At 46.6% G+C, this 13,099-nt stretch overlaps 1 protein-coding gene across 3 annotated transcripts; it reads left to right on the top strand.

Moving 5' to 3' along the window:
* The first annotated feature begins 719 nt into the window (after positions 1-719).
* Positions 720-12,512, top strand: SMARCD1 (SWI/SNF related BAF chromatin remodeling complex subunit D1). 3 transcript variants are annotated; one of them, XM_081127594.1, is made up of 13 exons: positions 720-1,029; positions 1,697-1,884; positions 2,157-2,199; positions 2,294-2,416; positions 2,893-3,015; positions 4,066-4,182; positions 5,436-5,537; positions 5,824-5,985; positions 6,080-6,177; positions 7,574-7,709; positions 9,303-9,425; positions 10,513-10,614; positions 10,746-12,512. In XM_081127594.1, exons 1-13 carry the CDS (start codon positions 853-855, stop codon positions 10,797-10,799), a joined length of 1,548 nt encoding a protein of 515 aa, XP_080983720.1. In that variant the 5' UTR covers positions 720-852; the 3' UTR covers positions 10,800-12,512. The 3 variants fall into 3 exon arrangements, with proteins under 3 accessions (XP_080983720.1, XP_080983722.1, XP_080983721.1); XM_081127596.1 differs by lacking the exon at positions 2,294-2,416 and having other exon boundaries at positions 801-1,029; XM_081127595.1 differs by lacking the exon at positions 2,893-3,015 and having other exon boundaries at positions 801-1,029.
* The last annotated feature ends 587 nt before the right edge of the window (positions 12,513-13,099 follow it).

The raw sequence follows: 13,099 nt of genomic DNA, 5'->3' as shown, positions 1-13,099 counted from the left end.
AAGGAGGCTTGAGCTGGGAGACCCTGGTCTTCCCAGGATGAAACTGGCTGGCGATCACACCAGGAATAGTTTGAACCACTGGGCAGGGAAAGAGAGAGGGGTCAAAGGCAACAAAGATCCCAAAGAGAAGTCCTAGTACAAAGATTCTTTGGAGAGGAGGAAGGGTCAAAATTCATAGGAAACTTAAAATTTGGAAGCAGGTTAGGTTAAAAGTCAGGTAATAAGTTGGGATGAAGTTCTAGTAAGGTCATTACTGATGTACTTCATCTGTGGAATGAGTCCCGGGCAATGTACGAGCCAGAAATCTGGATTCTAGGCTTTGGCTTTACTGCTTACCTAATGACCTTTGCCAAGTCACTTACTTTCTGAGTTCAGCTTTCCCGTTTGTAAAGTGGAATAAACAGTGCGTTCTCTTCTTCAGTCCCTTGGACTTTTATAACAGTAAGAGAAAGAAACGAAAAACAAAGCACTTTGGAAAGTTCAACGCACGGCGCCAAGAGGCAGCAATTACACCATCACCCTCTTTATCAGAGCATTGGGGCTGGGGCTGGGGCCGTGGTCCCTCTTTCCGGGGCCTGTCATCCTCCCGTCGGCCTGGGGGCGCCCGCTCACAGGGCCTCTCTATCCCAGAGCTCTTCTCTATGGTTCTGCCTCCCGGCCGCGAAGACGGGAGGGCGTGGTCAACACGCCTTTTCCGCTAGTTGCCCCCTCTAGCCCACAGTCTCGCTGCCCTGAGCCTTCCGTGCCGGCCGGCCGGCCGGGCGGACAGGAGGGCTCGCGGGGGGCGCACGAGGGGCGGGGGGAGTTCCGGTTCCGGTTCTTTGTGCAGCTGCAGGAGCGGCTCCGGGGAAGATGGCGGCCCGGGCGGGTTTCCAGTCTGTGGCTCCGAGTGGCGGCGCCGGAGCCTCAGGAGGGGCGGGCGCGGCGGCTGCCCTGGGCCCGGGCGGGACTCCGGGACCGCCGGTGCGAATGGGCCCGGCGCCGGGTCAAGGGCTGTACCGCTCTCCGATGCCCGGAGCGGCCTATCCGGTGAGTGGGGCAGGAGGAGGGGCGCGCGGGCCGGGGGCGGGGCCGAGCGGGGGCCGGGGAGTGATTGCGGTGGGAAGAGAAGTAGGAGGGGCTCCCCAGGGAGGAATTTGGGCCCTGAGTGAGGGTGGGGGAGGCAGTGCGGAGAAAGGCAGAGGAGGCTGTTAGCATCTCCACCTGCTCCTAGGGGCATTGTTTCCATGGGGAGGAGTCAGGATATAGAATCAGGATTGATGAAGTGGGGCCTAGGGTGGGCAGATGAGGCCTGGAGTGCATAAGGGCTTGGGCAGTTCCAGTGCCCAGAGTAACCAGAAGGTAGCTGGCAAATTGAGATCAGCTTCCAAGGAGATAGTAGCTGACAGTGTACTATCTGAGTAGATGTGGAACTAGAGATGTCCGTGTCAGATACAAAGTAGACTAGGGAGAATTTTAGTATAATGTGATTCTTTAGCTTTTGGGCTATATTCTCTTATGAATCACGACTGAAACAGAGGAAGCTCCAGTTACCTATATTTCAAACAGGCAGAGGGCTCTCCTCCCATTGTGCCCCATCTCCTACCTTCCCCTGCAGCCTGTTTCATTCAAAGAACTCAAGAATCACCCACTTTTCCTTTCTTGGTGGCATTAGTAGGGGAAACCATGACATCTCTGGGTCCTCTCCCCCCTGTAGAGACCAGGTATGCTGCCAGGCAGCCGAATGACACCTCAGGGACCTTCCATGGGACCCCCTGGCTATGGGGGGAACCCTTCAGTCCGACCTGGCCTGGCTCAGTCAGGGATGGACCAGTCTCGCAAGAGACCTGCGCCTCAGCAGATCCAGCAGGTCCAGCAGCAGGCGGTCCAAAATCGAAATCACAAGTAAGATGAACATGGGGAGGAGGGAGGGAGGAAGGGAGGGGGCTTGTGACAACTCAGGTGGTGGGAGTGTCTGAAACAAGAATTGGTGGTGCTTTGTCAGCAGATGGTGCTTATTCTTGAGAATGCCTCATGTTGGGTGGTTGAGGGAATGTCTTTGATTTGAGAGAAGCTTTGCAATCCATTCACTTTACTGTAAATGGAGGTGCTGCCAACCTGTCTTCATGTTTTGGTTAGTTCCATCTCAATCTGATAACAGTATTTATTTTGAACAGTGCAAAGAAAAAGAAGATGGCTGACAAAATTCTACCTCAAAGGGTGAGTCCAGGCTGTAGGTCTTCTTGAGGGTGTGGTGAGTTTGAGAATAGAGATGGTCAGCTCTATATCCCTGTGATATCTTTCTGTTTCTAAGATTCGTGAACTGGTACCAGAATCCCAGGCCTATATGGATCTCTTGGCTTTTGAAAGGAAACTGGACCAGACTATCATGAGGAAACGGCTAGATATACAGGAGGCCTTGAAACGTCCTATCAAGGTAACACAGGAGCATGCTAGGCAGAGAGCCAAAGGAGAGGATTCGGGAACCTTCAACAGGCTTAGGATAGAACTCAAAGATGCAGCACAGCTCTCCTTGGCATTTAAATTACATCTTTCCCTTCTGCCTACGAACTGAGAATTACATTAGAAGCATAAAAACAGAACAGCAAAAGGGGAGGGGCTTTTGATATCTCTTGCACCAGAAATATACCCTGTCCATGCTTTTGCTTCAAGTGCTCTGCCGCCTTAGGAACCTGGCACCTTGCATGACTTTGTCCACTTGGCATCTCAGTGTATACTCTTGCACTCAGGCCAATGGCCTGTACTCCTAGATGGAATCTCTGTCCACCCACCCTAGGGACTGGGTAGACACTAAGCCAGTCTGTTAAGAATAATTTTGAGGTTTGGGGAGACCCTGTCTTCAACATCAAACCCCTGAAGCCCCACCATCAATCCTGTTTCTGCCTTCCTCAGCAAAAACGGAAGCTGCGAATTTTCATTTCTAACACTTTCAATCCGGCTAAGTCAGATGCCGAGGATGGGGAAGGGACCGTGGCTTCCTGGGAGCTTCGGGTAGAAGGACGGCTCCTGGAGGATGTGAGTTCAAGGTCCACCGCGGTCGGCATCTAGGGTGGGAGCTGCTGGGAACAAGCAGTGTTGTCTGGTTGGCAGGAAGCCTGACTGGTGCTCACAGCTCCTGCTGGGAACAGCAGGAGAAGGGTCACTGTGTTCCCTGTACTAAAAGACAATGGTTCTTTGTGTTGGCTCCCACAGCTTGGCCCTCACTGTGGTATCATATCGAGAACCTTACTGTCCTGGGATTTGATTTGTTGTTTACCTTCCTCCTGATGCTGCTGGCCATTGCATTTAGCAGTATGTGCAAATTATTCTGTGGGGCGTGTGTATGTGTTTTCAAGTGGGTTTGCACTTTGTATTTGAGGCCATGTTTTCCTCTCTGAGTTCTTGAAGTCCTTGATTCCCATTGTGAATGGGAATCACAACTTTCATTGGAGACATCTCATAGTTTAAGTGGAATAGATTTATCTGACAGGACCTTGGTTGCTTCATGGGGAGCATCAGCTGACAGGTGATAGCCCCCAAACTTCCCAGAAGCTCCTTGGGGAAGCTCACTTTTCCCTTATACTCTCTTACTCTCTATTTTTAGCTGTTCACAGGCAAGCTAATGTGAATGCATTTTTGTAGGAGAACCAGGGCTCAGTGTCAGAGCCTCCTTCTCTATATAGGTCCAGTCCATGTGCTGGTGGTGTCATTCTATCCAAATAAAGCTGTTTTTGTTCTGGCTGCTCATTGCCTGTGATTCATTTCCCCTCTGGAGTCAGACTTTTCTCTGTTTAAACTAGCTTTGTTATGTGCAATGGTTTGGCTTAACTTGCCTTATTTCCCTTGGGAAAATGAGGTGGGTAAGTCAGTGACCCTCTATACATGTTATAAGCTGCTTCTTTAGGGTTCTGTCGCTACTGTGACTTGTTTAATACACACAGACATCTACCTTGCCATCTCCTAAGACATATTCAAAAGACATTTTTGAGTTTTTTCCCATTGCTGTTGTGGGTTCCTTTTTTATGGGACTTTGTCTTGAGGAATTTCTTCTGGGCTTTTCTAACATGACCTTTTCTTTCTCTCTAGTCAGCCTTGTCCAAATATGATGCCACCAAGCAAAAGAGGAAGTTTTCTTCCTTTTTTAAGTCCTTGGTGATCGAACTGGACAAAGACCTGTATGGGCCAGACAACCATCTGGTAGAAGTGAGTAGTTCTGCCCTCTAGACTTTGACTCTAAGACTGAAAGATGATGGACTTGGGAGCCAAACTTTAACATCTAGGGAGAGGGGGAGGTATAAATAAAGATTGACCCCTGGTGAACAGTACCACCATTGTAGTTTGCACATTGACCTCCAGGTGGCACTAGCTGTTTGGACCCAGTTGCTCTTGCAGTCTGACTTGTACCACCTTTTTAATGTTACTATCCTGGTTGCTGCTTCCACTTTCAAATGAAAGTCTAATGGAGACCTTTTATACATGCCAGGCCATCTCTGCAGCTTGCTTGTTAATAAGAGACATAGTTAACCATACACCATTCATACTTTTTCATGGTAGCAGATTCTATAAATAAGGGGGCTGACTGATAGGGTTCTAGTGTTTGCCAAGGTTACTCTTATAGTTCTAGGACTTCCTTTTGATCCCTGTTCTGTTTAGATTCACATTCCAAATCATCAAGAATCTGTTACAGTGCTTGATTATGCAATGTTCTGAAAACCATGTCAGCGACAGTGTTCTTTGGGATACAGTCAAAACCAGAATTAGTCCAACATTCCAAGTGAACTTAACCAGCTCCTTTTTTTTTTGCCAGTGTAGCTACAGCCCCTTAACCTCAACCACTAAGAGACATGGGGAGGTCTTTACCATCTAATAAGGGAAGTCAGTCATATAATCAATAGAAATTTGTAAATATATTTAACAACCTTATAGCAGTAAAGCATGGTGGTTAAGAAGGTGGACTCTCGAGTCAGACACAGAGTCAACCAGAGCTCCACTCCTTACTGTCTGTTTGACCTTAGGCAAGTTACTTCATTCTTCTAAGCATTAGTTTTCTCATCTGCAAAATAGGCTTAATTGTGCCTATCTGCTGTGGATGTTGTGGGAAGTAATGAGATAATCCAAGTAAATGTCTTAGAATACTCTCACACATTGTAAGTACTCAGTTAATGATAGCTTTTATTTTACTATACACGTGTATTACCCATTGTGTGGATAAAATTATCATTGGAAATGTAGGCTAATTTAAACATGATCCTGAACAGTCAGAATTAAAAGGTTAATCTACTTAAACAGACAATAATCTCAAAGCCATAAGCAATTAAAAAGACAACTCTTATGCTATTGCTCTTTTCCAATAGCCTCAGTAATCAAAGTTGAATATTCAGTCATTACAGAAGCTCTTCCCTCCCACCCCAGCTCTTCCTCTGGGAGAGCACCCCCTGACATCTTCCTCTCTGTAGTGGCACAGGACCGCCACTACCCAGGAAACGGATGGCTTCCAGGTGAAGCGGCCAGGAGATGTGAATGTACGGTGTACTGTCCTACTGATGCTGGATTACCAGGTATGCTGTGGTGAAGTGAGGGGGTTGGCTTTCACAGCTTTTCACAGTAGTCTGACATTTTAAAGTTTAAGTCTAGTTGTGGATAATTGCCGCCAGACTTTAAGTTCCCTAAATACAGGGATAGGATTTTAGTCATTTCTGAGTTTCTCCTAGTGGTTTTCTGTCCCAGAGAAAGCACTACATTACTGCTTATTGAATGACTTGAGTGTATGATCATGCTAAGCACCCCAAAATGCATATTGACCAGCTCGCTAGCTTCATCTTTATGTTCTCTGGTTTTCTGCAGCCTCCCCAGTTTAAACTAGACCCTCGCCTGGCTCGGCTCCTGGGCATCCATACCCAGACCCGTCCAGTGATCATTCAAGCACTGTGGCAATATATTAAGACACATAAGCTCCAGGACCCTCATGAGCGAGAGTTTGTCATCTGTGACAAGTACCTCCAGCAGGTAAGAAAATAACTCATTCTTTTGCTAGAGTCCACTGGAGCAGTAGTTGTACCCGACATGCCAACTTCTTATCTGATTCCCTTCTTTTCCACAGATCTTTGAGTCGCAGCGTATGAAGTTTTCAGAGATCCCCCAAAGGCTCCATGCCTTGCTTATGCCACCAGAGCCCATCATCATTAATCATGTCATCAGGTAAGCATGTGTATGGGAGGTAGTGGTATACTGGAGCTGGCTTGTACCAGCTTGCATAAGCCAACTGTCAAATTTTCAGGAATTTTGCAAGCAGGTTGTTAAACATAGCTTTTACTTAAAATTAAATTATATAAACTTACAATTAAATACATTGTTAAAAATGAGGGTAATACATACTCAAAATTTCATCATTTCCTAGTTATTTTATTAGTACTTATGTTTTTAAGGTTACTTATGTCATTTGTATCTGTATAGTGGAAATACTATATAATGATCTGTAACTGCACATCTCTTCCCAACTCCTCGATCAGTGATATAATGTTGGTGGCTTGAAATTGACCATGTTAGGAATATTTAAACCACAGAAATTGGCAGATGCTACAAATCAGGGCTTTTTTCACCATCCTCTTTTGGAGAATCAGTTGTTAGACATTGACCAGCTCATCACTGATGAGCTACCATCTTTTCTCTGGATGGTAGAACATTTCAGTCTGAGACTCCACCTCCATTACCTTCATCTACTTTTTTGTTCAGAAAATGGATGAGCAAGGCATCTCTAGGCAGATAGAGCATGAAAGAAGGCACTTCTTCCTCAAAGCAGTGTGTCTCTGTGGTTGGATATAGTCTCTCTGCCTTACCCTTCTATGTGAATTCCAATAAAGGCCTTCCTTTCTTTAGACCATGAACCATCACTCAGCCAATAGTAACTCCTATTACCTATACATTGGGTTAATGGAAGTTGGTTATGTTCTACACTCCTGTTCTTAAAGTTAGAACACTTATTATCTTGTGTGGTGTGTGTTTTATTTGAATTTATTTTCAGGGTCAATTTTAGTTTAACAGGGAGGAAGATACATAAGATACTACAGTAGTGGTTTTCTTTAGGGAGGCATAAACTTTTCAGTGGATATCTTTTGTACCATTCAAATTTTTACCATTGACTTTTTAAACAAATCATCTTTATTGAGATTTATATACAATAAGTTGCACTTGTTTAAAGTATAGTGTGATGACTTTTGAGAAATGTATATATCCTTTTGCTACTACCGCAAGAAAGGTACAGAACATTTCTGTCACACCCGAAAGGATTTTTATAATCAACTCCTTTCATTCTTTTTTTTTTTTTTAAATATATCTTTATTGATTTCAGAGAGCGGAAAGGAGAGGGAGAGAGAGAGAAACATCAATGATGAGAGAATCATTGATCGAGCCCGCAACTGGGCATGTGCCCTGACCAGGAATCGAACCCGGATCGCCTGGATCCTAGGTCAACGCTCAACCGCTGAGCCACGCCCGGCCGGGCAACTCCTTTCATTCTTGAGCCATCTTTTTGACCCCATGTAATTAGTTCTTAGGGGACAAGCCCTTTACCAGGTCCCTTTGATTTCCTCCCCAGTGTTGACCCAAATGATCAGAAAAAGACGGCTTGTTATGACATTGATGTGGAAGTGGATGATACCTTGAAGACACAGATGAATTCTTTTCTACTGTCTACTGCCAGCCAGCAGGAGATTGCTACTCTAGACAACAAGGTAAGTGCCTCTGTCCTAGATAGTTTGGGTGCTGCCAGCCCTCTATCATGGCTTCTAGTCTGCCTTTTGATTCTTGGTATTCCTTCAAAATATACTGCACCAGTATAGGCCAGGCACTGTGTGTGGTGCTGGTTGGAGCCAGACATACTTGAGTTCTGATTCTGGCTATACCATTTAATAGCTTTGAGCCTCAGTTTTTGGTCTGTGAAATAAAGGCTATATTTATAAGCTTGCTGTGAGAATTAAATGAGGCAGCACATGTAGAGGCATGACATTGTGTTGGCACGTAAAACAAATAACTGCTGCTACTATTGTTATTATCTCATTGTTATTTTTAACATTATTAGACGTAGTCCCTACAAGTAAAACCAAAAAGAGAACAGGGAGGCTTTCCTGGAAGAGTTGATGCCCCAAATAAATCTTGAAGGACAGAGTGGGAGTTAACAGATGGTGAGAAAAGAGAGTGGTGCTTAGGGGTGTGGGAGGCAGAGGACATCCCAGAAAGAGAGAACAGGGTGTGTAAAGGTCCAAAGATGAGCCTGGTATGTTCAAGATGTACAAGTCATTTGTGTGCTAGATACAGCACAGGGTGCCTGGGATGGGATGTTTTGAGAAAGGAAATGGCATAGGAAAGCAGAGCTTAATCATGAAGCAGTTTTGGTGCAGGGAACACCTGTTAATACTTTGTCCTGAAGACTGGAGGGGCTCATGCTGTTTGCATTTCAAAGGAACACCTGCAGGAAGGTGGAGAGCAGATTTTAAGGGGCAGATTTGGAGGCAGGAAGTCCGGTTAGGAGGCTGGTGCAGTAATGCATGTGAAATATGTGGAAGGCCTAAACTTAGGGTACTGACAGTGAGGATGGAAATAAGTAGATGAAAATAGAGATGTGTCCAAGTGGGGTTGAAGGGATCTGGACTCTGTTTAGATGGGGATGGTGGGGTGAGGTGTGAGGGAGAAGGACGCATTAGGATGACTCCCAGGTTTCTAGTTTGGGTGGGTAGTAGAATTCACTCAGACTGGGAACAGGAGGAGAAGCAAGTGTTGGGGGAAAGGTAGTGAATTTAGTTTTACAGAGTTGAAGGTGTATGGAGATGGCAAGTAGTTAGATTGGTTGGAGTTTAGAAATGGACTATGGTTTGCAGATTGGGGACTCATTACCCTGTCAGTGGTAATGGAAGACATGCAAGTAGATGAAATAGCCAGGAAGAGTATGGAGATTGAGAAGAGGGCAGAGAAAAAAAATCCATGGGCCCTGGCTTTTGAGACAGCTCTCTATATTGCTTTTCTACCCACGAGTGTTTTTAGACCCATGTGTGCTGTGGATTAAGTATTCACCATGTAACATCCCCCAGAATGGACATTGGAGACTAAAAGGAAAACTTTTCTCACATTAGGTGTATAGAGTTACATTGCAAGTTACCTCCTAAAAGAAAGCTGAGTGCTGGAGCAGTTGGAGCTCTGGCCAGTAGTGCCATTTCTGGGCAGCATTCTGTACAAGTTGGGAGTGGCAAAGGGAGATGTTCATACTGCCTTCCATTTAACTTTGCATTTCCCCAGTTTGAAAATGTTATGAGCTTCCTTCTTCCTTTCAGATCCATGAAACAATAGAAACTATCAATCAGCTGAAGACCCAGAGGGAGTTCATGCTGAGCTTTGCCAGAGACCCTCAGGGTTTCATTAATGATTGGCTTCAGTCCCAGTGCCGGGACCTTAAGGTAAAAATGTCTAGGAAAGGGGCAAAGGGATATAGTTTGATGAGGCACATATTTACTTTATTTCTGTGATACAGCCAGAGGGGGAAGTGAGGGACCAGATTATCTTTAGCACGGTCCAGGGTCTATTTTACGATTAAGTAGGGAAATGGACGTAGAACCATCAAGTATTTATCTAGCACTTACTTTGCTGTCACTGCAACATATTGTAGGGGATGGAGAGTGGAAAATGATCTCTGCTTCAAAGCAGCATGCATTTGGTGGGAAAATTAGTCTATGATTTAAAATGGAATAAACCATATCAGACATTATTGGAACTCACCAGTATCAATAAGAGAATTCAGAGGAGAAGGGAGATTGATGAGGCTCAGAAGGTGCAGGTTTCATGAAGAATTTGGTAGTTGAGGTATTTCCCAGAGAGGGGAGCACCAGAGGCTCAGGCAAGAAAGTAGGAGTGAGCAGAGAATGTGTGGAATGTTCCTTATTTCCCATCTACCCTGAGCAGAGGAGCAAGGGACCAAGAGTGCCAGAAGGGATCCCTGAACCAGGCAACGACTTGCTGATAGCAGGGGTGACTTGTGGGTGTTATATTAATTCGTAGTTTGCTAGGACTGCTTAGTAAAGTACCACAGATTGGTGGTGTAAACAGAAATGTATTGTTTCACAGTTCTGGAGACTAGAAGTTTGAAATCAAGATGGTGTCTGTAGGGCAGGGTTTGGTTCTTTCAGAGGGCTATGAGGGAGGGTCTCTTCCAGGCCTCACCTAACTTGTGGTAGCCTCAGGCATTCCTTGGTTTGCAGGTGGTGGTCTCCATTTGTCTTCACTTCATCTTCCCTCTGTACATGTCTGTCTTTGTGTCCAAATTTCCCCTTTTTATAAGGATACCAGTTAAATTGGATTAGGCCCACCCTAATGACCATCTTAACTTGATCATCTGCAGAGACCCTATTTCCAAATAAAGTCACATTCACAGGTACTGGCGGGCTAGGATTTCAACATGTTTTGGGGGAATACAATTCAATCCATAACAGGTGTGAAGGAAGGAAACAATTCTATTCTCCTCTCTCTACCCTCTGCCATCTCCCTCAGACCATGACAGATGTGGTGGGTAACCCAGAGGAAGAGCGCCGAGCTGAGTTCTACTTCCAGCCTTGGGCTCAGGAGGCCGTGTGCCGATACTTCTACTCCAAGGTAGGTGCCTGGGCTGCACAGGGTAAACTGACAAAAGGCAAGGGGTCTGCACCCCTGGTTGGGGTCAGTGGTATTAGCTGTCTACTCCTGGTTTGCCTCATCTTCCACTCCTTCCACTGTTTTCTCCTTAGGTGCAGCAGAGACGACAAGAATTAGAACAAGCCCTGGGAATCCGAAATACATAGGGCCTCTCCCACAGCCCTGATTTGGCTGCACCAATTCTTTATTTGGGCCCCGTGCTGCCTGCCTCATAGCACCTGCCTTGGTCTTGCTTGGGGCCTTCCAGGGGATGCTGTTGGTTCAAGGACGACACCAGAACGAAGAGGGTCTCACATTTCTGTATTACAAGACACCTATTACCCTCTTCTCCCACCCTATCTCTTCCCACCCCCCAGCTTCCCTTTGCCCCACAAAGTTCCCAGGTGCCTCTACCCTCCCCTGGTCTACATAGGACCTTTAGATAGTATTAGAGAGAGAACCTGTAGTGGTAATCAGTGCATTGAATGGATTGGGCCTAAGGCCAGGCGGTCTTCAAGGGGACCAGCAACACTGATCTTGCCCTTCAGAGACTGAGGAGTTGGGAGCCTCATTCCCTTCTCCAAGACTCAGGCCTAAGGGCACTCTATAAGCTAGTTGATCTTGGCTCTCCTGATAACAGAATCCAATTTCCTTCCTTCCCTCCACAGGTTTGGAACAAACTTCCTTCACTTGTTGCCCTCTAGTACTAAAGGAACCCTGGCTCTTGGGCTCCACTGAGCCCCAGGTCACTCTGCAGCCTCTGGATTGGTCTGCTGTCTCAGTGCTTCTCTGACTCCCTCCTAGGGGGTCCACATCAGTATTGGAATTTGTTCTTTAACGATTGCTCCCTCCCAGCGTACTCCTTGTAGCTGCTCTTTTTAGGATTTCCTCCTACATATCCTAACCCAGGGTATTTGAATGGGGGAATCTTGCCTTTCCTTGTCAGAGCCCCAGGGGTCTAACCTGGAGTACTGTCATTGCTAGCGGAGGCTTCTTTCTGTTGTTGCTTGGAGGTGTGCTTCATTCACTCCACCCTGCCTCCCCCCATCACTTCATGGAGAAACAGGCCTAAAATCAAACGGGTAAAAGCCCTGGGCCACCCTGTCTTCCTGTCTCTTATCTGCCCAGTTGACACCCACTGGTGACTTCTAGGGCTCTGAGGAGTGAAAGCGCCTAGGGCTGGAGAATAGCTCTGAGTTGGGTTTGTGCCTCCTTCCTCTCCCTGCCTCACAGGATTGTGACTCCCCAGCCCCTGCCCTCAAAGCTTCAGACCCCTCAGGTAGCAGCAGGACCTTGTGATCTTGGCCCCTTGGAACTGAGATGGTTTTGCATCTTTCCACGAGAGCCTCAGATTCTTCCAGGCTGTATCACCCCAAGTTAGCATATCCCAGGCTCGCAGACTCAACACAGCAGGGTGGGAGACAGCTGGGCACAGAGGGGGAATTCCGTTCAGCATGGGCTCTAAACCCACAGAACTGACAAAGCCCCTGCTTCCCCACCCCCTCCTCAGGCTCCTGCGAGCATATTCCCCCAGCCTGGTATCCCTGCCTGTTCCACACTCGGGACAGCAGAATTCTCCCCATCTTCCTCTTCCTGCTATTATCCCACCCTCTCTCCTGAAAGCGTCTCCCCAGTGACACTGGACAACCTCTGTTCTTGGGGCTGGAACCATGAGAAGGAAGCTCAGCACTCCTACACAGTGTCCCTGTTGAAGATAACTTTTTATTAACTGAATTATGTTTTTTTCATGGACCAAAATTTTTTTTGTACTGTTCCCTTATCGATGTCACCCAGTTTTAATAAAAGAATCTTCTGAAGGATGGGTCCCCTTACCTACTGAGGGAGAGCTCTTCCCTGAGCTTTTCTCTCCGGTGCCTTTAGTCATGCTTATAGTGTGTTCATTTTATTTGACAACTATTTATAGAGCACCTGCTGTGTGCCCGTGGCAGTGCTAGTGCTGGGGATATGGTGGAAAACGAGGTTTCTACCCTGTGGACCTCAGGTCCTCACCTTAGAGCTCACTGTCAGCCCCAGTGGTCCAGGCAGGCCAGAGGCTGGTGGGATTACTGGGTTTCATTACTGCCTACAGCTCCCCTGTTGGGAAGGTACTAGACTGGCCCTTCCATCTTCTCCCTTTTCCTTTTGAGCTCCCAGGGCTGGAGTGTGCTGGCTCAAGTGCACTGCCCATGGGTGCCTGTGATCCCTTAGGCTTGATGAACCTGAGCTTCCTCTAAGGAAGTGCACTTCTCACTGCCACAATCTAGATCTGGAACAGGGCCTGCACAGCTAAAGCCTGTTTGTTCTCTGTGCCTGCCATTCTTTAAGGCCACTTGCATGGCCCCAAGTAAGATTTCCGTTTTTAAGACCAGCATGGAAGTGCCTGCTCTGTTGTTACTCTCACACTATAGACAAATCCCTCACTGGCAGAGTTGGGAGGATTTTGCTCAAGATTGATATTCCCATTAGC

The sequence above is a fragment of the Miniopterus schreibersii genome, assembly GCF_964146895.1.
Source record: "Miniopterus schreibersii genome assembly, chromosome: 2".
Taxonomy (NCBI): Eukaryota; Metazoa; Chordata; class Mammalia; order Chiroptera; family Miniopteridae; genus Miniopterus; species Miniopterus schreibersii.
This window is presented reverse-complemented; position numbering and strand designations above follow the sequence as displayed.